The 25980-nt window shown below is 42.9% G+C and overlaps 1 protein-coding gene across 3 annotated transcripts in view; it reads right to left on the bottom strand.

The window, feature by feature from the left end:
- HERC2 (HECT and RLD domain containing E3 ubiquitin protein ligase 2) overlaps positions 1 to 21710 on the bottom strand; it is a 200821-nt gene extending 179111 nt beyond the window's left edge. Inside the window, exons 1-3 of one of the 3 annotated variants that reach the window (XM_050919178.1) lie at positions 21636 to 21710; positions 20589 to 20702; positions 86 to 200 (exon numbers count right to left, since the gene is read on the bottom strand). In XM_050919178.1, the coding sequence (XP_050775135.1) occupies positions 86 to 200; positions 20589 to 20660 (187 nt within the window). In that variant the 5' untranslated portion in view covers positions 20661 to 20702; positions 21636 to 21710. Of the gene's footprint in view, positions 1 to 85; positions 201 to 19430; positions 19610 to 20588; positions 20703 to 21635 lie in introns of those variants that run through there. The other 2 variants (XM_050919184.1, XM_050919190.1) reach the window with 2 other exon arrangements.
- Positions 21711 to 25980: the final 4270 nt, after the last annotated feature.

The following is a 25980-nucleotide window of genomic DNA, read 5'->3' as shown; positions in this document are numbered from 1 at the left end:
ACTTACAGTTGATTAAGAACTGAGGGTTGGTCACATCATCAGGATGAAATTTTTAAAAAGGTGTCGGGGGGGGGGGAAATCTTACCTTTTCTTAGAGGTAGTTCACCACTTTGTGCTAATTCTGTTCCAGTGTATACAATTTCTCCATCTTTCACCATTTCATTCCACAAGCCACAGAGTCCATCTCGTGTAAAAGCAAGCTGTTAAATATAATTTTAGAAATAAGTTATGTACAGCATTCCCCAGACTTGCCCACACCATCTCAGACAAAACTCTTGAAATCATGGTCAGTACTTTCCTCAATGCAAAAAAAGAAAATATCCCAACACACACTTATAATTTAGTGGTCCCAGAGGTAGAGTCTTTGAAATTTTAAAGCAAATACAAGGTTTGCACACCACCCAAATAACTTTCAGATGACATCTAACAGCATTACAGAATTTGCTCTCAACCACCCCGCTAGGGTCTGCTCTTTAGGATCAACCTACTTGAAGGAAAAGCTTCAAAATGCATTATAATATTGACTTCAAATAAATTCTAGCATTACACTTTAACCAACCAGAACATGAAACAAAACTTAGCAACTAGACAATATGATTCTGAAGAATTATAAGAAGAAAATACTTCAACATGAGGTTATAGCTAAGAATTTTATACTGGAAAAAGCACTGGAGATTATTTAAGTCAAAATGTCCCTAACAGTTAATTTTAAGATGTTTGTGTCAACACTCAACCTGGAGGGGGAAAAAAGGTAGCAATCATCAAGCACATCTACAATATTGAAAAGAGGGCAATACTTCTTACATTTGATGGTTTGTTCCTCCACACCTGACCTCCTCCCTGCCCAGTAGAATTGTAAGCACCAAAAGCACGAAAGAGCAGAATCCACAGTTGTCAACAGCAAAACACATTCAAGAAAATTCTCAAGCTTTGTACTAACTAAGCAAGACTCAGTTTAGTACTGGCTTCAGCATAAGTCCTAACTAAGGCATGTCTACACTACGAAGTTTTGACAATGCAAGTTACGACGGCCGAACACCACCACAGCTAGCATATCACTTGGCTCCTTGCATCGCCACTGCACATACTCATCAGGAGTGCACCATGGGTAAATATCCCAGTGGTGTATCCTAGGTATCACCACTGTCCAGTGCACTGGCTTTCGGGATGTTTTGGCAATGCATGGTGGTCAAAAATGAGTCACATCCTGGGTGACTGGGAGGGCAAGTTCCCACCATGCAACCTTCTCTATCCCATAATTTTCAGACCTATGTTGAAAATCCCACCAACCAATGCTGGGCTTGTCACTGTTCACCATCTCTGACAGAAGCATGGAGCCTGCACAATTCTAAACTATCGTCATGAGTGTTGCAAGCACAGGACATATTATCCCCCAGTATTTGCAGGGCTGCAAGAAGAACTACAGGAAAAGGTGACAATGTGCTGGTGGGCAGATTGCTGTAGGACATAACGAGGACCAACTCAAAGTTGTTGGCATTCAAAGAGCAGCTGCAAATGGTGGCGTGCCGCTTCTGGGCCTGAGAAACGAGCACTGACTGATGGGATCATATTGTAACACAGGCTTGGTATGACGAGCAGTGGCTGCAGAATCTTTGGATGGGAAAGGCCACATTCCTGGATCTGTGTGCCAAGCTCACCACAACTTTCCAGTGTAGGGACACCGGAATAAGAGCTGCACTAAGAGTGGAGAAGCAAGTGGCAATTGCACTGTGGAAATTTGCAGTGCTAGATAGTCAGCAGGAAATAATTTTGGAGTTGGAAAGTTCACTGTGGAGGCCGCTGTGTGCAGAGCCAATCAATCAATCACCTGCTATGCAGGACTGAGACTCTTGGCAACATGCAGTATATAGTGGATGGCTCTGCAGCCACAGGGTTCCCAAACTACAGTGAGGCGACAGACAGTACATACATCCCAGTTTTGGCACCAGGCCAACTTCCACTGAGTCCATCAACAGAAAGGGCTTTTTTCTATAGTTATTCAAGTGCTGGCAGATCATCAGGGACGCTTCCTCAAAATGAATGTGGGTTGGTAAAGGAAGGTGCAAGACTTCCGCATCTTTAAGAACACAGGACTTTTCAGATCGCTGCAAGCAGGGATGTATTTTTTCCTGACCAGCAAATTACCATTACTGAAGTTGAATAGGCTTGGTCCCCCAGGATCACAACTGGCATTTCCTTACACTCCTGGCTCATCAAAATGAGCACCAAGGACAGATTCCACTACCAACTTAGCATGTGCAAAACAACAGTTGAATGTGCTTTTGGTAGATAAAAGGACACTGATGATTTTAACTAACAAGTCTGGATCTCAGTGAGAAACTATCCCAATGGTTGTAGCAGCCTGTTGTGTCCTGCATATCTGTGGGGAAAAAGGAGCCACCGAGATGAAAGGTGGAGGCAGAGCAGTTGTCTGATGAGTTTAAACAGCCAAATATAAGGGCTATCAGAAGACATCAGTGCGGAGCTATACAGCACAGGAGGGCTTTGAGAGAGCACTTCGACAGTGAACCACAATACACAGCATTGTAGTGGACTGTGTTCTACCTGGCCCTGAAGTTTGGGGGCTTATTAGGAATTGTAAGATGTATACCAAGCTACAATGAATATAATACAGACAATGCACCTATTCATTTCATGGTGCTTGCTGTAGATTTATGATTATTACTTTGTGACTGATCCTGAGTTCTGTTAGTGTTCAACAACAAGTAAGCAGTTGCTTTCACTACTGCCAAGCATTCTGCAGTATATGTTGGGAACTAATAAACATGAATTATTTTCCAAACAATACTGTTTTAGTGAGTTAAAAAAAAGACTTCAAAACAATTGTGTGCAAGTGAAAAGTAAATACATTAAACCTTAATAAATTTATGGAACAGAATTAAAGAGGAGGAAGGAATATTGTGGGACTGCTGCTGGAGGGTTGTAAGGTAACAGTGTCTACATGGACAGGCATCACAGAAACTTGGTGGAATGTGGATAATCCATGGGACACAGTAATAAAAGTGTACAAAATATATCAGAAGGACAGAACAGGTCGTGCTGATGGGGGAGTGGCACTATATGTGAAAGAAAGCATATAATCAAATGAAGTAATCTTAAAATGAACCAAACTGTACCATAGAATCTCTATGGATTGTAATTCCATGCTTGAAAAAATGTGAATATAGCAGTAGGGATATATTACTGACCACCCGACCAGGATGGTGATAGTAACTGAAATGATCAGGAATATTAGAGAGACTATAAAAATAAACTCAGTGAGGGATTTCAACTATCCTCATATCGCCTGGTGCCAGGGTTCCCTCCCCACTCTGAGGTACAGATGTGGAGACCCGCATGAAAGACCCCTTAATCTCATACTCCACCAGCTCAGGTTAAAAACTTCCACAAGGCACAAATTCTTCCTTGCCCTTGGACAGTATGCTGCCACCACCAAGTGAGTTAGACAAAGATCCAGGAAAAGGACCACTTGGAGTTCCTGTTTCCCCAAAATATCCCCCCCCCCCCCAAGCTTCTTCACCCCCTTTCCTGGGGAGGCTTGAGAATAATATACCAACCGAATAGGTAACCAAGTTGAACACAGACCAGACCCTTGAGTTTTTTAAAACCCAAGCAGATTCTTAAAAAAAAAAAAAAAAAAGAAAGAGAGAGAGAGAACTTGATAATAAAGAAAAAAGTAAAAGAAGCACCTCTGTAAAATCAGGATGGAAGGTAATTTTACAGGGTAATAAGATTTATAAACACAGAGGATTCCCCTCTAGGCAAAACTTTAAAGTTACAAAAAAAACAAACCAGGAACAAACCTCCCTCTTAGCATAGGGAAAATTCACAAGCTAAAATAAAAGATAATCTAACGCATTTCCTTCCTATTACTTACAATTTGTAATCCTAGATGCTTAGTTCAGGTATGGTTCCTCGCTGACCCAGAGAAAAACAAACAAAAACCTTCCCCGACAGATTTGAAAGTATCATCTCCCCTCATCGGTCCTTTTGGTCAGGTGCCAACCAGGTTATTTGACCTTCTTAACCCTTTACAGGAGGGATTTTATGCAACCCTTAGCTGTATGTTTATGACAAGTGGGTAAATGTCACCTCAGGACGGGATGCAGAGATAAAGTTTCTTGACACCTTAAATGCCTGCTTCTTGGAGCAGCTAGTCCTGGAATCCAAAAGAGGAGAAGTAATTCTTGATTTAGTCCAAAGTGGAGCATAGGATCTGGTCCAAGAGGTGAATATCTGGACCATAGTGACCATAATATAATTAAATTTTAAAAGCTATATTGGAATTGGAAAAGGTTCAGAAAAAGGCAACAAAAATGATTAGGGGTATGGAACAGCTTCCATATGAGGAGGGATAAATAAGACTGCAACTTTTCAGCTTGGAAAAGAGATGGATTAAGGGGAGATATGATTGAGGTCTATAAAATCATGACTCATATGGAGAAAGTAAATAAGGAAGTGTTATTTACTCCTTCTCTTAACAAGAAGAAATTAAATTAATAGGCAGTAGGTTTAAAAACAAACAAAAGGAAGCATTTTCTCACACAATGTACAGTCAACCTGTGGAACTCTGCTAGAGGATGTTGCGAAGGCTGAGATTATAAGAGGGTTCAAAAAAGAACTAGGTAAATTCCTTCAGGATAAGTCCATCAATAGCTATTAGCCAGGATGGGCAGGGATGGTGTCCCTAGCCTTTGTTTGCCAGAAGCTAGGAATGGGCGACAGGGAATGGATCACTTGATGAGTACCAGTTCTGTTCACTCCCTCTGTGGCATCTGGCAGTGGCCACTGTCAGAAGATAGGACACTGGGCTAGATGAACATTTGGTCTGACCCAGTATGGCCGTTCTTATGTACATTTGCACTCCGCTGACCTCAATACATCAATCACAGTAACTCGGTAAGATAAGATGCCATGGGATAAGAGGAAAGGTCTTCTCTCTGCCCCTGGCCCCGCCTGCCAGCTCCCCTCCAACCCCTGACCTCTCCCCCCAGCCCACTGCTTGCTCCTTTTGGCCAGTAGATAGCTGAGGGCTCCTCTCTGCCCCCATCACCGGCAGGCAGCCACTGGGGGCAGAGAGGACCCTAAGCTGCTGCTGCTCCAGACCGGTGACCCTCCGCTTCGGGCTCCCTGGCGTGGGGCCTGCCTCTCCCTGCTGCTCTGTAGAAGCAGCAGGCTGGAGAAGTTGGGGGCTCCTCCACTACAGGCAGCATCAGGTGGGTAGGGCTGGGTGGGGCAGACATCCCTCACTGAAGCACTCAGGTAACTTAACAGAAGACATAACTGTCATGTGATTTTTGCAGCCTTTTTTTAAATAAAGATTAGTGTTGTCGATTAATCACCGTTAATTCACACAATTAACCTAAAAAAAAAAATCACTATTAAACACACTATTAAATACAATACTAATTGAAATGTATTAAATATTTTGGCTGTTTTTCTACATTTTCAAATGTATTGATTTCAATTACAACACAGAATACAAAGTGTACAGTACTCACTTCTTATTTATTACAAATATTTGCACTGTAAAAGTGATAAACAAAATAGTATTTTTCAATTCACTTCATACAAATACTGTAGTGCAATCTCCATCATGAAAGTGCAACTTACAAATGTAGATTTGTTACATAACTGCTACTCAAACATACAAAACAATGTAAAACTTTAGAGCCTACAAATCCACTCAGTCCTACTTCTTCAGCCAATCATGAAGACAAACAAGTTTATTTACGTTTACAGGTGATAATGCTGTCCACTTATTATTTACAATGTCACCTGAAAGTGAGAACAGGAATTTGCATGGCACTTTTGTAGCCAGCATTGCAAGGTATTTACATGCCAGATATGCTAAACATTCATATGCCACTTCATGCTTTGGCCACCATTCCAGAGGACATGCTTCCATGCTGATGATGCTCATTAAAAACAAATGTGTATATTAAATTTGTGACTGAATTCCTTGGTGGAGAATTGCACGTCTCCTGCTCTATTTTACCCTCAAATGATGACCCAGCACATGATGTTCATTTTAAGAACACTTTCACTGCAAATTTCACAAAACTCAAAGAACGTACCAATGTCAGATTTCTAAAGATAGCTACAGCATTCAACCCAAGGTTTAATTATCTGAAGTGCCTTCCAAAATCTGAGAAGGAGGTGGTGGGTGCAGACATGCTTTCAGAAGAGTTATAAGAGCAATATTCCAATGCAAAAACTACAGAACCTGACCCACCAAAAAAATCATCAACCTTCCATTTGTGGTATCTGACTTGGATAATGAATATTCATCAGTTCACACCACTCTGGATCGTTATCAAGCAGAACCCGTCATCGGCACGGACAAGTGTTCTCCAGAATGGTGGTTGAAGCCAGAAGGGACATATGAATCTTTAGTGCATTTGACACAAATATCTTGTAATGCTGGCTAGAAAACAGTGCCATGGAAATATCTGTTCTTACTTTCAGGTAACATTGTAAACAAAAAGCGGGCAGCATATCTCCTGCAAATATAAACAAACTTGTTTGTCTGAGTGACTGAACAAGAAGTAGGACTGAATGGACTTGTAGGCTCTAAAGTTTTACACTGTTTTGGTTTTGAGTGCAGGGGTTTTTTTTGGTACATAAGTGTACATTTTTAAGTTCAACTCCCATGATAAAGACATTGTACTAACATACTTGTACTAGGTGAACTGAAAAAAAAAAATTTTTATTAACAGTGGAAATATTTGTAATAAAAATATAAAGTAAGCACTGTACATGTATTCTGTGTTGCAGCTGAAATCAATATATTTGAAAAATGTAAAAAATCCAAAAATATTTAAATAAATTGGATCCTATTATTGTTTAATCATGTGATTAATCACTATTAATTTTTTAATCACTTGACAGCCCTAAAAAAGACCCAGTTTAGTTATTTCAAAGAAGGACTTTAATCTTCTGAAAAAGAATGTAGGGTAGGACATCAGTTTGAGGAAACAGTGGCGTTGGGCACCCACATATAATGGGTTGCAAAACTGATATTTGTCTTCTATTTGTTTATAGGTCAAGACTTCTAGTCTGCCAATATCTTTATGCAGATTTCACTTAAATTTTTAGATCATTCTGGACTGTAAGTATGTGCAATTTCACCCCCTTAAATTTATACTTATGCATAATGGCATCTACAATTTAGAATATCTTCAGTCATTCTGTGAGTTTCTTCATAACACAGCAGCCTGTATTTCAGAAGACTAAGTTCTACTACACATTTATAGGTGTTGCTTACAATCAAAACATTTGTTTCCCCAATATCAGTTTCTAATCCTCTTTTAGAAAATGAAGTCCAAACTTGGTACTGAAAAAAAAAAAAAAAAAAAAAAAAGTCTTGTCAACTCAGCTAAAAAACTGAAAAACAGGCCAACTGCGCTTGACTTTCCTTGTTAAGTTTTATTCAAGTTTTATTCAAGTCACTTCCTCGATATGCTATATAAAGAAAACACTACTCACAGAACTGTATAGCCCATTCTTTCTCTCTCAGAAAAAGTAATTCTCTCTTTAGTATATAGAGTCAGTTTTGGGTTTTTATTTATTTATTTCAAAACAGAGCTCTGGAGCTGTGCTCAGGCTCCGCTCCAGCTCCAGGCAAGAACCTGCAGCTCCACTGCTCCACGCTCCAGCTCTGGGCTCTGCTTCAAAGCCCTGATTTCAAAGCTGGTATTGTATAGGAGGGATAGCTCAGTGGTTTGAGCATCAGCCTGCGACACCCAGGGTTTTGAGTTCAATCCTTGAGGGGGCCACTTAGGTTTCTGGGGCAAAATCAGTACTTGGTCCTGCTCGTGAAGGCAGGGGCTGGACTTTATGACCTTTCAAGGTTCCTTCCAGTTCTATGAGATAGGCATAGATAGCTTTTAGAAAGACAGCTTTTGCTGCTGTTTTAGTGGATTTAAGTTATTATCTTGCTTCATTATGTGAAAAAAATAAAAATTTAAAAAAAAAAAACAACACTTAAGGTAACAGACATATGATAGTGTGTGGCAATAAACAAAGCAGCTGACTGAAAGGAGGACTGCTGACACAGTGTTTTTTAAAAACTACAGATACAACAAATGCAAACACCAGATATACTCCTTCAATTTAACCAGAGCAATTTAATACTGGAATTCTAGTTCACTCCATGGACAGTAAACAAACACCAGCAATATTTTGCTACTATGATACTCAAAACCAAACATGGTTAAGCAGTTTCTTAAAGTGTGGTGAATAAAACTACTAGCCAAACTTTTTTACCTTCTCCATTTCAGAAACTCAAAGCATTTTATCAATAATTAAACTTCTCAATATCTGTAAGAGAAGTATTAACCCAATTATAACCAAGTGGATAAGTGATTTGCCCAAAGTCATAGCAAGTCAGTTGCAGAGAACAGAACCACTACAGATCTGTTCTTGAGCCCCAGGACCATTCTTCCCATAAATTGGCTTGGAAATGAGGTTAGCCAGCACAGAGAGACAAGCATTCTCTCCTGAACATTTGCTATATCCAAATATTTCCAAAGTGCCTATCCACCTGACATCCAAGTGCTGAGACACAAACTACAGTTCTATTCAGAAATCTTTTGGTTGCAGCCTATCAGAAAGATGAGGATGCTCTTCTGTGTCACTGTTTGTGGCAATGACTGATGTCCTGGGAACTACCCAGACAGTAAGTGGCTATGTCACCTCCTGCTCCTCCTTGTGGCCTTAATGCTGTGCAACTATGGTTCCAATCTCAGACACCAACAGCCAGCACACAAGCACAAGGTTTTGCCCCCTGACTCTCACCAGCCTAGTCACCCCTTGCAGTGTGACAAACAGCCCTTCTAGTCCCAAATGTGTCCCAAGTTTTCCCAAATGTGTCCTCCCTGAGTTCTTGAGTACAAAGACACTCAGATCATTCACCTCTAGTTCATCACCCCAGAACGTGTGAAACCAGCCCTCACAGTTATCAGTGTGTTTGGGCACTCACATTTCATAGTTTGCACACCAGAGACCTGCTTGTGGCAAAAATAAAGTTTATTTAACCCCATTTTCAAAGATGAACTATAAAGGGAAAGCAAACATATAAGATATACAGAAAAACAGACAACCTCAGGCTTTACATTTCCCTTTTCTAATCCAAGTTACCGTTGCCTTTGAACAGTATCCCTGCACTGATGAAGAGGAGCTCCTGGTCGGGTCGCCCGGTGAGGCAGTCAGCCAGGAACTCTTCACCACTCTGAAGGTGTCTAGCCAGTCTCAGCAGTCGCTCTCCCGTGAGCAAGAACCAGGAAAGGAGACGCCTGGTAAGTGGTTTGTGCAGGGCCGGTGCTACCATTTAGGCCAACTAAGCGGTTGCCTAGAGTACCAACATTTGGAGGCACCAAAAAGCGGCACCCCTCCCCTCCCCTTTTTTTCTAAAGCCTTTCAGCAGCCGCTGCACTGGGAGGGAGAGGGAGTCAGAGCCACCAGCAGCCAGCCCAGGGGTTCCCCTGGGTCAGCACACCGCCGGCAGCCAGCCCAGGAGTTCGGGCTGCTGGCAATGCAATGACCCAGGGGAACCCTTGGGCTGCCTGCCGGCGGCTCTGACTCCTTCTCCCTCCCAGTGGCCACTCCATCCCATGCGATTCTTCTCATTGCTGGCGGTGGCACAAACCCGGCGACGGTCGAGACAGCAGGACTTCTGGAGCAGAGGTGAGCTGGGATGGGGAGGTGCTGGATGGCTCCCCGGGGGAGGGGGAGGAATCTACGGTGGGGGAGCACCTCAGGGCAGAGCTGCTGCAGAGCTTGGGGAGGGGGGGCGCGCAAGGTGGTGGTTTCGCCTAGGGTGCGAAACTTCCTTGCACCTGCCCTGAGTTTGTGTGGTGCAGAGGTGGGTTCAGGATATAGAAACGTACAAGGCTGGCTGTGTTTCTGTGTACTGTACATTGTTCTGTTGCACTGATTAGCTGCACAAAGAAGGGTGTTGATGCATGCCAAAATCTCATGTGAATCCTCCAGAGATCTCTACGAAAGTTTCCTGGAGGTACTCGACAATTCTCGGCCAAAGGTTCTTTGACAGAGCTGCTTTGTTCCTTCCCCCATAGCAGGAAACTTTCCTGTGCCATTCGGCAATCACTTGTGAAGGGACCAAAGCAGCACACAGGAAAGTAGCAAAGGGACCAGGGCAGAAGCCACAAGCATGTAGCAGGTGTACCCTTGCTTCCCTGCTTACCCTTAGCAGTGAGATATACACTTCTTCCAGCCCCATGGCTGTGGCAGGGGCACAGAACAAGTCCCTCCAAAAGCTGTCAAATTTTTAATTCTTGCACACACCCCTGCATCAAGTCAACTTGATATCCTCCTTTGACAGAGAAACAAATCTTGTGGATGGGGGAAGCAGTAGATGTGATATATCTCAACTTTAATAAGGCTTTTGATATGGTCTCACATGATCTTCTCACAACTAAGGTGACCTCATTTTCCCAATGCTGCTCCCTCACCCCACTGCACCCTGCACATTCCTCCCGCTACGGGGGGGTCACACCCCATCTTTCTGGCAAAATGCACAGTTTTGCAAAAAAAAATCGTGATGGCCAGTACAGGGAGCTGTCGTGGGTCCAGTTCTATTCAATATCTTCCTAAATGATTTAGATAATGGCAAAGAGAGTACACTTAAAGTTAGCAGATGATACCAAATTGGCAGGGATTGCAAGAGCTTTGGAGGACAGGATTAGAATTTAAAATTACCTTGACAAACTGGAGAAATGGTCTGAAATCAATAGGATACAATTCAATATGGATAGATGCAAAGTACTCTACTTAGGAAGGAACATTCAATTGCACAGAAACAAAATGGAAAATGACTGCCTAGAAAGGAGCACTGCTGAAAAGCATCTTGAGGTTATAGTGGATCACAAACTAAACAGAAAACAATACTGTTGTCAAAAAAAATACAAAAGCCACCATTCTGGAACGTACTAGCATGAGTGTTGTAAGAAAAAGACATGAGTAAGGCTGCGAGTTTGTCACAGAAGTCATGTATTCCCTAACTTTTCAGGAACTCTGTGACTTCTGCAGCGGCTGGCCCAGGGGCCACCTGAGCAGCTCAGGCAGGCCCCGGCCCAGCCGCACCGGTTGCTGCTAGGGCAGTCTTGGGCCACCAGCATGCCCGCCCCCTCCACAAGTAGCGGCAGCAGGAGTTTGGGTGCAGGAAGGGGCTGTGGGTTTGGGTGCGGGAGGGGGTGAGGGCTCTGAGCAGCACTTATCTTGGGGGGCTCTCCAGGAGGGGCAACATGTCCCTCCCCCCTCAGCTCCTAGCTCCTTGTGCTGCCCCCCCACATCCGGGAACCATGGCCAATGGGAGCTGTAGGGGTGGTGCCTGTAGGTGGAGGCAGCGTGTGGAGCTAGGAGCTGAGGGAGGGATATGTCGCCGCTTCCAGAGAGCTGGGTAGGGAGTCTGCCAGCCCCACCAACCACCCACGAGCACCCATGGTGCCCCCACCCAAGATTTAGTGAGGGTTACACAGTACAAGTCATGGACAGGTCACAGACTGTGTATTATTGTTTATTGCCCATGACCTGCTCATAAACTTTTACTAAAAAAAAACCACGTGTGACTAAAATGTAGCCTTAGACATGAGAAATAATTCTATTACTACTCAGCACTGATAAGGCCTCCGCTGGAGCACTCTGGCCAGGTCTGGGCACCACACTTTTGAAAAAGATGTGGACAAATTGAAGAGAGTCCAGAGGAGAGCAACAAAAATGATTAAAGGTCTAGAAAATATTATCTACAGGGAAAGATTAAGCAAACCCAGGTTTTTAGTCTGGAATAGAGAAGATAGAGGGTGGACATAACCGCCTTCAAGTACATAAGTGTTACAAAGAGAAGGGTGACAAGGGTGTTCATCTTAACTACCGAGGACAGGATAAGACGTAATGGGCTTAAATTGCAGCAAGAAAGATTTAGGTTAGACATTACAAAAAGCTTCCTAACTGTAAGAGTAGTTAAGCACTGAAACAAATTACCTAGGCAGGTTGTGGAATCTTCAGCATTACAGGTTTTTAAGAACAAGTTAGACACACACCAATCAGGGATGATCTAGATAACTCTAGATAATCTAGATAACTCTAAGTCCTGCCTCAGTGCAGGGGACTGGATAGATGATCTAATGAGGTCCCTTCTAGTCCTACATTTCTATGACCCTATTAATAGAACTTTTAGGAATAAAGAGGTTTCTGAAGATACTTAAAGTGAGTTCAGGACCACATTTTCCAAAACATTTACGTGTAACTGACAGGCTGCATTTCTGCATTGTTCCCCCTACCAGATTGGACACACCTGCCAACCATAGTCACAATTTGGATATATCAGATTAGGAAGCACTACATTAATGCACTACACACTCAGTAGCCCCCAATGTAACCTATTGGTAATCTTACCTGCACAATTAAACTGAGGCTTTTCCTCTGACTGGTACTAGGTTTACTTTTTAAGTTAAACTAAATAAACATTTTACCTTCTAACAGATTTTCTTTAGCCCAATTAACAACTAACTTAAAAATCTAATACAGAAGCCTACTCTCCCTCTGTGCAAACTCCTATTCCAACTGTTAGATATTCTCTCAAGTCTTGAGAGAAGTCCTGAATCCCCTCTTGGGCAGATGTCCTCCAGCAGGAAGGAAGCAGCATCTAGGAGATCTAACTTTTCATAAACTCCACAGATCAAATCATTTATGCCAATTATTATGCTCCTTTCTAATCCCAGTGGAAGATACACTGCTACATCACCTGCATAAGACCCTGAAATCCTTACCATATTTTTCCATGCACAACCTCAAATTGAAGTTTTTTTAAAAACTGGATTATTTTAGAAATAAACAGGAGTTGAGTAAATGGTTTTGAAATCCAACATTTAGAGATTTGTTTGCCAAGATTCTCTGAACGTGGCCTAGCTGATAAACAATCCACGTCACAAGAGCAAACTGCCCTGTAGGCAGAATGAAAGTCTGAAGTTACTTTTATGAATTTCCCTGAAGTAGGTAGTGCAAGTAAAACAAAGCAGGCAGCAAAACTATTCCCATCCAAGAACTTAATTAAGACATAATCCTCAAAGAAACATTTATATTGCACCCTGAAAAAATCATCAGAAACCTGCTAACAAGGGCCAGTTACAAAAGACAGGAACTACTCACTGGGAAGCACTCCAAAATCCCCAGCAGTGCAAAGGGGAGAGAAAAAAAGAGCCTCCTGCTTCTTCCTTGCAGCTGTACCATATTTTGTATCAATCCTTTTAAAAAAAAAAAGGGGGGGGGGAGAAGAGAGGGAAAAAACAGGACCTTTTTTCCTTCTTTTAAAGAGAAGGGTAGAGGAGCAACATTCATATTCCCCTGTTCTCTCCAACACACTCTGTCTTTGCCTCTTGAAGTCTGATTTTTGTATTTCTCACCCTTGTCGTCTCTCTCTTCTATGGTTGAGTTTTTTTCCTCCTTCTTTTGTTTCCTTTTCCCAGTCTCCATGGGATCATACCCCACTTACTGTGAAAAGCCACAGTGAAGTGAATTACTCGTATTGTTTGAATTTTACTATTTAGCTTGAGGAGTAAGCATGAAGCTTACTAGAACTGCATCAGTTCATACTCTGCTACTAGACTCCTAAATGATATTGCTGATACAGACTAATATGGTTACTGCTCTGAAACCTAAATGATATTGGCAGTCTTCCCACTGGACACCAGAAAGTACTTTTTCCAAGCTTTGATTTAAACAGGAAGACACACTAACACTAGTATTCCACAGAATTTGAAAAATCCTGCCACAGGAGACTCTTAAATTGTTATAGGTGAGTGCAAAGTCAAATACCACTAATTCCTTCAGAACCTAGCCTTTCGTTGAGAGAGACAGCATCAAATTAATTTTAACTGACCATTTCCATAAAATAGAATGATAGCGCACCCCATGATTTTTTACATTTTTGAGTTATTTAAAACAGCAAGTGTTTCTGAATCCTGTTGATGTTTGTAAGGCTCTTTTCAGAAACGGACTATAAAAAGGAAATGACTGAAACCCACCACATAAGTAAAAAATAGTCTTCATTAACTTTTGCCTTTTATTAAACAAGGCCCTGATACTACAATAAGATGCTCACAGGTGGAAGACAAAGATGAAGGGAAGTCTCACCAAATGCAAAGGAGCCTTCCTATACAGAACTCAATGTAAGAGCAGGATTTTAGGCATAATTTATAGCAAGTACAAAGATTTCAGACAAGAGTATAATTTTTAAAGTTCATTACCCCTTTGAAAGAGTTACCTCTCACCCATATGGTTGCAAAAATAGCCTCCCAAATATGAAATGAATGTAAGCTACAGCAAAGCCATCTTATTAAGAAGAGACAGCTCCATACCTTGGCTGCCGCCCATTGCTTTCCCAAGCTACAGCAGACTGAAAACTCTTTTTACTACTGCTATTCAGTTAACAGAGCAGGATCTAAAAACAGTATCAGTATAGGAAGCACAACACGTTCCCCTTTCCACTAGCTGGCATGGGAGACTCCCCCAACTATATCTGTATCTGGCTTTGACTAGTAATTTTAGTCCTAGGCACTGGGTTTCTACTAAAATTGTTTAGGTTCTATGCATGAGGTAGATATGGACAAGAGAGGAAAGCAGGGAAGTAAGGTGAGACAAGAGAACAAAAAAGACTGTCTTAAGAGCGTGGCGGCAAAAGAAAAACCTGAAAATGTTGTAGGGGAAACAAGCCATGTTCTATAGTGGTTTTATAAGAGATGGGAGTGAAGTTAAGGGAAAGAAGGTATAACAAATGTAAGAGATATGGCATGTTTAAAACATTTTTAAAATGCATTAAATAGAAAGGCAATTGACAGTGTTATTAAATACACTATATATCAATCAGTTTTATTCCTTTAATTGGTAGAGGGTGCCAGCACAGGTACACAAGAATACACTGCATCAGGGTGCGAGCCTCCCAGCCCGGGTTCGCAGACTCACGCTAGAAGGGCTCACAATAGCCCTCTAAAAATAGCTATGCAGACATGGCAGCTTGGGCTCTCAACCCCACCTCCCATCGCCCTGTTTTCAGAGCCCAAGCTCCAGCCTGAGATGCAATGTCTACACAGCGATTCTTAGGGCGCTAGCTCAAATCTGTGGACCCAGGCTGGGAGGCTCACTCCCAGATGCAGTGTTGACATACCCTTACACACTTGACAACAAGATTAGCTCTTGGGCTACAAAGCATCAGGTAAATTTTTTAAGCCCTGGTGATACAGTTTGTTTTTCACAACTTTTCACACTTGGCTCAAATTTAAGGAAGAAGGGGACAAATATTTTGAAATATATCTAAAAGCATATGACTGAAGTAAACGTGAATAACCTGTTACTGTTTATAGCTTTTTCCACATACCTGTATATCTCCCAATACTGGCAAATACTCTACCAAATGTGATTCCCCACACGTTAAAGGAAAATAGAATGCAGTAAGAGAGAATATTCTGTTTGTCTAATTACAAAATATTATATTTAAGAAACTTCAACAATCTACTAAAACTCTAGTAAACAAAGACAAAGTCATCATCTTAATAGTTTGATAATGACAAGTAAGCCAGAATGATTTTGCCTTGGAAGTCAGGCTTACACTACCAATGAAAGCCTACCAATGAAAGCCTATTATTTAGACTGACAGTAACAACACTAGTTCTTTCAGTCACACTTGGCATCAAACTTGGCTTCTGCTGGGGAGGGAGGTGGCAGAGTTTAATCTAAATGGCAGCCTCCACTGAGAGACAGATCATTCACCCACAGATATTCAAACAATAAACAGGAATTTCTAAACAGTGCTTTGAAAATTCTATATACTGTGATGGGGCAAGGCCAGATGGCTATAGGAAAGAAGTGAGGAACAGGTATGTTAGCCCCAGGCTAAACAAATCCCTGGTACCATGGTAACCAAATGGCAGTTGCTCCAGGTTAATCAACACACTTGGGACCAATTAAGATACTTCCAGAAGGCAGTGGAGATAGCTACATTGATTGGGACACCTGAAGCCAATCAAGGGCTGGCTGGAACTAGTTAAAAGCCTCCCAGTTAGCCAGTGACGTGCACGTGTCAGGAGCTATAGGAGGGAGCCATGCTGGTCGAGGAATGAAGCAGTACAAATCCATATCAGGTGTAAGGAAGGAGACCTGAGGTAATGGTGAAGAAGATATTGAGTGAGGAGCTGCTGTGGGGAAGTGGCCCAGGGAATTGTACATGTCCTATATCGAAGATGTCAGCTATCATAGCTGCTAATTTTAGGGTCCCTGGGCTGGGGCCTGGAGTAAAGGGCGGATTCGAGCTTTCCCCCCACCCCTCCGCTTAATTACTGAGATTGGGAGACAACAGACTGTGCAAGGGAGGATTGCTTCTCCTCACTTCCATTGTTGGCTTACGATGAAAATGGCTCAGTAAGCTGTGACTCTTGCCTCGAGAGAGAGAGAGAGAGAGAGAGAAGGGCTATGTGGAGGGTCACAGAGAGCCTCTGAGGCTAGCAAACATCCGCCAGGAAATGCAGGACCCACAGAGTCAAGGACAGAAGTTTGTCACAATACACACACACACATAGAGGAGATATCCACATGCTAAGTTGCACAGGTGTGACCAGCATTGCATGCACGTGAGACATCCACATGCTAAACTGCACAGGTGTGACCAGCGTTGCACGCACGTAAGACATCACCTGCCCATTACTCCATCTACCCAGCACTTAGTCTAACATTGAGCAGTTTCAAAAGCCTATCTACAAATGAAATAAAATAAAGCCCATATACCTTTCATCCTTCTAATGCCATATGTGGCATTTCTCCTTCAGAAGTACAATTCATGATGACCCAGGAACAGTAAGAATAAGACCTGAGCTGATAGTTTTCCTGCACTGTTTTAACGTTTAATTTCTTCTTGTCCTGTAGAGCTAGAAAAAGGAGCAACACACAATTTGGGAGTTTTTCTCCTTTCGAACAGGTCCCAGAACTCACTTCTAGTTCTATAAGGTACATGAAAACTTTGGTGTTATGACAATTTGTATATCCTGATGAGATAATCTAAGGTGTCTAAAAATAACTTATGTCTTTTTATTTCTCTCTCGGAGATATATACAGTTTCCCGCACCAAGGCACCTGGCTGTACACCCAGAAGGCTAAGAGAAACAATCCCAAAAGGGCACTTTCAACTAGACTCTGTGCAGTACCATCCACACTGATCTCACTCGTATCTTTCCAAACATCATTAATTCATATTGGACCTTCTGTTCTGTACATGCCTGAAGTCCTATGGCATGGAAAAAAAATGGCTGCACATGACCCATTTTAAACTAATTATTTGTTCCATGGTTATGTTTATATGGGCTATTTTAATGCAGTGGCATAAACTTCACACCAGGCCAGAGCAAAAAAGAGGTAATGACCTCCACAAAGAATGGGGTTAATTGACTTCAATCCACAATACTTGCCAGAGTTGTCAAGCTTGAAGTAAGAGCCCATACAGCTATAGTAAATTATCAACAGACAGAACAAGGCAGGCCTCAGAAGACATCCCCCCTCCTTCTTTCAAGGCTCAGAGAAAACTACACTAGGCTACCTGCAATCCTCAAGCCCTGCAACGGGACATGGGACTGCTTGCGGCCCTTTGGGCCTCTAACTACTTTTTCTAGATAATCTGTCAAACCTGCATTTTGCTATGATGCTAGGAGTACCTTTCCCAGACCAGAAAAAGAGCTGTGTGTGGCTCGAACACTTGTCTCTCCCACAAACAGAAGTTGGTCCAGTAAAAGATATTACCTCACTAACCTTGTCTCTCTAATATCCTGGGACAGACACTACTATTATTACACTGCATATAAGACTCCATAAAGCAATGGGCCCCAAACTGTGGTATGCTTCCCCCTGCCCCCCAAGGAGGCACAGAGGAACATTCAGGTCAGCCCCAACAGGGTGAGGGGAAGGAATGCCATCCAGCCCTGCTCTGCCCCTGACCTCAGCTCCTGAGGTGGGAGAGCGAAAAAGTTTGGGAGTCCCTGCCATAAAGCCATTCTACAATCATTTCATGTACAGGAGACAAAGGATGTCAATAAGAGTCCAACACATTGAGTATGATCTCTCACCTTAAAAAAAAAAGTGATATAAATCATGTGAGTTAGAAAAAAGTATTATGCCAAATAAACCAATATAAAAGCCCTAGAGTAATCGGATTATTCCACTCAATAGCCAGTACAGTCCAGCATGCAATAAGAAAGAGACACAGCCACACAGGATCTATTAGCTAAAGAATTTAAGCTATTTCAAGGATCCATATACAGGATTTTTTTTTTAATTGGAAAAAAACACAATTTTTTTTATATAGAGATGTAGATACATTTTTTTGCTGGCATTACACCAAGAACAGAGCCAGTGTAATGCCAGCAAAAAAATAGCTAAATTTAAAAAGACCAAATCAGTACATTACTTTTCTAACAAAAGGTTGGAGGTAATGTCTGATAATAGTTGGAGACAACAACTGACTATTCTTCAATGGATTGCAGAGGAAACAAAGGACTGATTTTCAAGTTTAGCATCTGGACATCACAAATGGTAGCTCTGCTCTCAGTTACTCTTATGTTTCAGGTAAGACAAATTTGTTTTGACAACTTTGGATGTAATTGGTTTCTTGTCATGAAAAGATTTACTTTTTATTTACGGAAATTAAGTTCCTCAATATTAGGAGTTTCTCTCAATATACCTCATTAAAGAGTTAACCATTACATGGATTCCCACAATAGGCAAAAGTACAGACTACAGTTATAATTCATCCCATTGACAAACCACCTCAGATTAAATTCAAGTTCTTGAGACCATTTTGTTGATAATGTTCTCCAGCAATCACAAGAGGTTCAGAATATTAACCAAGAGACAGTATCAAACAAATCACATGAGGAGAGAAACTTCTAAGCTCCCAATTCACAGAGGAAAAACAAACGAACAGCTGAAACAAAAAACAAAATAAAAAACAAGGACAAAAGGACATTACACACTTGGCCAGAAAAAAAGGCCACCACTCTCAACTGCAAACTTCCACTATTCTCTTGTATCTGACACTGCATGTTTGCAACCTATAATTTTTCTGCAAGATGCTTAGCTCAAAATTTGAGCTCAGATTTGAAATATATGTAACTTGGCCATTCAAAAGCATCCATGGTATTTCTTTAAAAAATAAAAAGCATCTTAGATATCATTCATGACACTGTTACTGATTAACTTAGCTAAGAGTTTTTGTTTTTGTTTTTTGCAGGTAGCAATGCAGGCTATTGGGAGGGGGAAAGAGGAGAATTACTCTACCAATATCAGTCCAGTCATCTCACAGAATTACACATACAAGGTTTCTCCAACAAATGCAATGTGAAAATACCAACCTGCTAAAAATTGCATGCTACCAGTCAATCTGGTTTTGTTAAACTTTAGATGGAAAATATTGGAGACAGAATTTCATCAGATTGCAGGCTCCTCAGGACAAAGTCTCATTTATCTAAGCACAGGAATAGCTAAATTCTAGGCTCAGCTCTGTCATTCAGCCACTCCGTGTAATCTTGGCATAGTCAAATGACCTTTCCCATTCTCTCTGTTTCCTCATCTGTAATTGAAGGATTATACTGACTGACCTATTTCAATCCCATTTTGAGATTCAGTTCTTATGTATTACTTTGAAAATGTAAAGTACTGAAAAAATATACATATTTGATTGACTGAACATTCCAGCCCAAATACATGCTTTACTGACCCAAACCTCTACATATCACCATTAATGACAATTGGATTTGAAAACTGGAAACTATAACATTATAATAAATCTTTATTTCCATTTTCCATGGCCTTATCATGAGTGCATGTGTTTTGGTTTTCAGTCAATCATCACAGATAAGAGTTATATATTCCATTTTCATAATAAGTCTCTGAACAAGGTACAATGTTTTTCCACAGGTCAAAAACAGTACAAAGATTCGAGAAAAACTTATTAGAACTCCCTGTGGTACGCTTTTTAAAAAGGGGAGGGGGACAACCCACACACACCATGATTTAAGTCTCTATAAATAATCCAAGCAGAATTGCCAAGAAATTCATCTGCAGATTTAAATTAGTTGCCCCTACTCTTCAAAGTGCAAGTAACTTAATTTTATCAGATTTCAGTTTTCCTTAACTACAGTTTTTCTTCCATGTTATAGCTATCAGCTATAGTCACAGAGTAAACAACTGAAAATATTTACAGTACTTTAAGATCAAAGAACACTACATAATTAAACATGAATCAGTGAATAATGACATTAAAAAGCAAAAAAATATATACTTCAGCTCGGTTTTAAACAAAATATAGACTACACTGTAATTAAAACTGTGCTTTTATTGCTTCTTTGAGATCAGTTCTCAGGGCATGCTCAGAAACTGCATGCCATTTTCAACAGCATAGTTAGATTCTTCAGTTTGTTACCAATTGACATTTAAAAACACTGCTGACGTGCACACCAAATGCCATGATACAAAATGCTATCATAAAAAACCACAAGAAAAGTCCTTACCTGTAAATCTGTCTTCAGCCATTTGGAATCAAACCTAGTTTGAGCAGCCAGACAAAAAGGTTCAGAAGACATTTTCAGTCTCCAGCCCTCTCCAGGCTGACAGAGTGGCCAGACCTGTCAGTGGGGGGGGAAAAAAATCATCTAGTAGATAAAATAAGCTATGCAAAGTTATTCTTGGTAATACCAAAAGAATTCCCATTTCCTCTAAGATTGTATTCATATGAATATGAATCTCCCTATCTCACATGGGAGCTGATACCCTGACAATGTATAAAGGGGGAGGAAAAAAATAGTACCACCACCTTCCACTCCTGCTGATGGTGAAAACATCCTTTCTGATGCATCAAAAGGACAACCTCAGAGGCCTGGGCTGCTGCCTCTGCCTCTGCCCCTCAGACCCGTAAATGTTGCATGAAATAAATAACTGATCCAGATTACGCAAGCAGCAGACAAATCCAAAGCTATGACCATTTTTACACACACACACACACGAGGGACAGCGGGGGAGGGGGTTCTAGGATGCTCCTCTCCAAAAACAGCATCCCCTTTCCCTCGTCTCGTCACCTTCAAACTCAGTCAAGGGCCGCTACCACCTCCCCTACGGTGCTGCTCTAGTCTGTACTGTAATACGGTCTGCGGGCCGGGGATCTGGCCTCAGCAGCGGTTAATAAATCGCCGCGCCCCTCGAAACCCAGTTAGCTAGAAACGCTGCCCGGGCGCCCCGGGGAACCCAGGCTCCTGTGCAGCAGCCGCACCATGGCTCTGCCGGTGCCCCCCGTGCCTTCCCGCTCCCCATTAAACCCCACCGGGCCAGGCCTGTCCACCTTTCCGCCCCCCACCCGTTACAACGCTCCCCTGCCGCCACTAACAGCTGCATAAACAGGCGCCCACGCAGGGCAGGGCTCGGGCCAGCCCCAGCAGAGAGAAGGGACCCCCCCCAAGCAGCTCCCCCCGCGCTCAACAGCGGAGACCCACCGCCAGGACAGGGACGGGTCCAATTTCTCGCCCCGGCAAGGAGGGGCGGCCAGGCCCGCGGGCTGCACTTACCTCGGCGCCGTCTCCTCGCGCAGCAACCACCGTTCTCAGCTCGGGCTATTCTTCTAATCCGACTCCTCGCCCCTCCCCCACCCAATCCCCCTACGGCAACAACGGAAGCAGGAGGATCCTGGCCCTCCGCGGCCAATCCCGGGGCCGGCGTCCGGAGCCCGTCCACCAATCAGCTTGTAGATAGGAGGCGGGACATCCTGTCTGGAACGGGGTAGTGCCATAGAGCGGGAGGAGAGAAGGGGCGAAGCCCTGGCGGCAGGGGGAAAGGCTGTTTGTGTAGCGCCCCCTGCTGCCCCGCGGTCTGTGTGGGCTCCACCGTAAAGCTGCTCAGGCGCTAAGCAGCATAGCGGGGCGCCGAGTTACAGCCCCTATAAGCGGGGACCTGGGCGCGGGGCAGTAGCGGGTTCCCAGTGCAAAGGGGATCCCGGTGGGCAGCACAGCGGCTCCAAGGCCTCCCTGCCCTGGCTCCGTCAGAAGCACCGGCGTGTTCTGGGGCTCCTAGGCGCAGCCGGGGGCCTGCACGCGCTGCCCCGTCCCCGGGCTCCGTAGCGCCCATTGCCTGGGAACCGGGGGCAATGGGAGCTACAGGGGCGGGTTAGAGCAGCTAAGCGGAGCCTCCCTGGCTGCCCCTGTGCCTAGGGACCGCAGGGAAGTACTGGCCGCTTCCAGGAGTTACGTGAGGTGAGCCCGTCTGGAGCCCACGTCCCCTCCTGTACCCAGACTGCCTTCCAGAGATGGCACCCCACACCCCACACCCTGAGCCCCTTCCCAGAGCCCCCAGCCCCCTCCTGCACTTCGAACCCCTTGGCCCCAGCCCCTCCTGTGTCCCAAACCCTCATCCCCAGCTCCACAGCAGAGCCTGCATCCTGAGCTAGAGCCCTCACCACCCCGGCCCCAACTGTGAGCCCCTCCCACACGCCAAACCCCTCATTTCTGGCCCCACCCCAGAGCCTGGATCCCCTGCCCACCCCCCCACACACACACACTCCAAACCCCTGCCTCAGCCCGGAGCCCCCTCCCACACTCTGAACCCAGAGAAGGGGCACCGCTCTGGGAAGGGGCAGGGGTGTTTGGTTTTCTGTGATGAGAAAGTTGGCAACCCTAGTAATGTCTGGTAAGGTATTTTTAATAGTCAGTAGGGGTTGTCATGGTAAGAGCAGGTTAGTGATGGACCATGAGAATGGTTGTCCTGGATCAGACCAGTTATCTTGCTGTGACAGTGGCCAGGGCCAGAAGCAAGTAGGTGTCAGCCAGTAGGGACACGTTGATCAGCTTGACTAGTAGCCATTGATGGCCCTACCCTGCATGAATTTATCTAAACCTTTTTTGAACTTTCACAACATCCCCTGCTAGCAAATTCCACAGGTTGACTGTATGTTGTATGACCACATACATCCCCGTGTTTGTTTTAAACTTGCTGCCTATTGATTTCATTGGGTGATTCCTGTGTTATGTGAATGGGTAAATAACACTTTCTTATTCACATTCTCCATACCATTCATGATTTTATAGATGTCTCTCTCATATCCCCTTTTAGTCATCTCTTTTTTCTAAATTAAGTCATCCCAGTGTTTTTAATCTCACCTAATATGGAAGCTATTCCATATCCCACATATTTTTTTCTCCTTCTCTGTACTTTTTCCAATTCTAATATATCTTTTTTGAGATGGGGTCACCAGAACTGCACACAGTATTCAAAGTATGGGTGTACCATGGATTTACACAGTGGCATTATGATATTTTCTGTTTTATTATCTAGCCCTTTCCTAATGGTTTCTAACATTGTTAGTTTTTTTGACTAGCACTGCACCTTGGGCAGATATTACAGAACTATCCACTAAGACTCCAACATCTCCTTGAGTGGCAACAGCTGATTTAGACCTCATCATTTTGTATGTAGTTTGGATTACATTTTCCAACGTGCATTACTTTGCACTAATCAACACTGAATTTCATCTGCCATTTTGTCACCAAGTCATCCACTTTAGTGAGATCCCTTTATAACTCTTTGCGGTTAGCTTTGGACTTAACTATGTTGAGTAATTTTGAAATTGTCTGTAAATTTTGCCACCTCATTGTTTACTCCCTTTACCCGATCACTTATGATTATGTTGAACAGCACAGGTCCCCATGCAGAGCCTTGAGAGACCCCACTATTTACTGCTCTCCACTGTGAAAACTCTTTATTCCAATAGTTCTCAACCTCCGGCCCACGGGCTGCTTACAGCTCATTCAGCACGCAGCTGCAGCCCATGTGACATCCTCAGGGCCATGCAGATAGCACTGGTTGCGGCCCACAATGGTAAATAGGAATAAAACAGTGATTCTCAACCTACCTTTAGTCTGTTACTGATCTATGAGAGGACTTCCTATTCCATGACTGTTTACTTTTCTTAAGAGCCTTTGGTGAGGGACCTTGTCAATGGCTCTCTGAAAGTCCAGTACACTGTGTTGACTTGTCCACATGCTTGTTGATGCTCTCAAAATATAATAATATTTGTAAAGGGAAATCATGCCTCAAAGCCATGTTAACTCTTCCCCAGCTTATTGTGTTCGTTTGTGTGTCTGATAATTTTGTTTTTCTCTGTAGTTTCAACCAATGTGCTTGGTTCTGAAGTTAGGTTTACCAGCCTGTAATTACTGGGATTGCCTCTGGAGCCTTTTTTGTTTTTGTTTTGTTGTTAAGTTTTATATTAGCTACCCTCCAATCATCTGGTACAGAGGCTGATTTAGGTAACAGGTTACATATCCCAGTAGTTCTGCAATTTCATATTAGAGTGCTAAATTTAATTACATCACGATCGCTATTACCGAGCAATTCAGCTAGATTCACCTCTTGGACCAGATTTTGTGCTCTGGTTAAGACTAAATCAAGAATTGCCTTTCCCCTTCTGAGTTCCAGGACTAACTGATTCTTGGAGTAGTCCTTTGTAGTGTCAAGAAATGTATCTCTGCAACCTTTCCTGAGGTGATATACCTGGTTAATACGAGGGTAGTCAAAATCCTCCATTGTTGTGTTTTCTGCTTTTGCAGCCTCAATAAATCTCCCTAATTATTTCACATTTCATGGAAAATTAGCAAGAAGGGGTTGGTTTGAAACAGGGATTTGAAATAGAAAACTGAAGTAACCAAATAACCAGGAAGAAGTAGGTTATTCTGAAGAGGGATGCTGAGAAAGAAAGCCATGCACTGTTTTGCATGAGTTGGAGGAAACAAAAGGAGCATGGAGGCAAGTAGAAGAAGCAGAGTGTCTATGTGAGAGGGAAAAAAATACCACACATTTAATTGTCAGTTTAGCACAGACTTAGTTAAATCAGTGCAAGTGCCTTGTGCAAACGTGCTTGGTTTGGTTTAAGAGTATCTGTACCTGGGTTTATGCCAGTTCAACTAAATCAGCTTCTAAACCTCTGCAGTTTTCTCTTGTAGACGAGGCCTTCACTGAGACATGATAGCTCACAACAGGAGACAATTGCAGCCAGGAACAGAGCTGTATGTTGCCTCGAAAGTGAGGAAGAGAAATAGAAGAAAAAAGATATTAGGAATGTAGGAGCAATTTGGACGAAGGGGAATGGGAGTAGGATAGGGTGACAGGGAGGAAAAGCGGATCATGTCTTGGTTCTGGGTTTGATTTGTTTGTTTTAAAATACAACAGTACTCAGAACAATAAAGTAGAAAAGATCTAAGTGGGAATAAAAATCTATTGCCCAGAAACCCAAGGTATAGACGTGGTATCAGGAGAAGTAAAAGTATCCACTTGCCTGTTTGCCAAAGAAGGAAAATGGAGGATGTTAGAGGTGGACTTGAGTGACCTCAGGCATAGAAGTATTGAGCTGCCAGTCAGAGGAGCATGCAGCCTGGGGACCTGAGTGAGAGCAGAACAAAGAAAAGATGATCAGAACTATTGCGCTTCCAGTGGAATAAGACTTGTTCATGTCGGCCACACGAGTAATGCTTTGGAAGAAAGGGCTGGACCAGAAAGAAGTGTACTGCCAAGGATACCTGAAGTTGAGCATCAATTTGTATGTGTTCAACAGTATTCTAATCAGAGGCCTGTGTTGACTGGGGAGAAGAGAGATTACAGCCAAATAGCTAAAAGGCAGTTAGGCAAAGGTAAGCAATAATTTAATTAATCTGCCAACCAATTTAAAATAGCCTTTGTAATAAACTAAATCATAGGCTGATTACTTGCTGTTGCAAAAACACAGTGTACTTGATTCTCCGATGCCTTTTGCATTGTGGAGTCATTTGCAAAGAGGATGTAAAACACTTACCTTTCTGATTTGGTAATTTTGCATACACTGCACAGATGTAAACAATATCGCAAGCTGCAGGCCTGATTCTTCAT

This window comes from Gopherus flavomarginatus, chromosome 1, assembly GCF_025201925.1.
Source record: "Gopherus flavomarginatus isolate rGopFla2 chromosome 1, rGopFla2.mat.asm, whole genome shotgun sequence".
In the NCBI taxonomy this organism is placed as follows: Eukaryota; Metazoa; Chordata; order Testudines; family Testudinidae; genus Gopherus; species Gopherus flavomarginatus.
The sequence above is the reverse complement of the archived record's forward strand: the minus strand, read 5'-3'. Positions and strand labels throughout refer to the sequence as shown.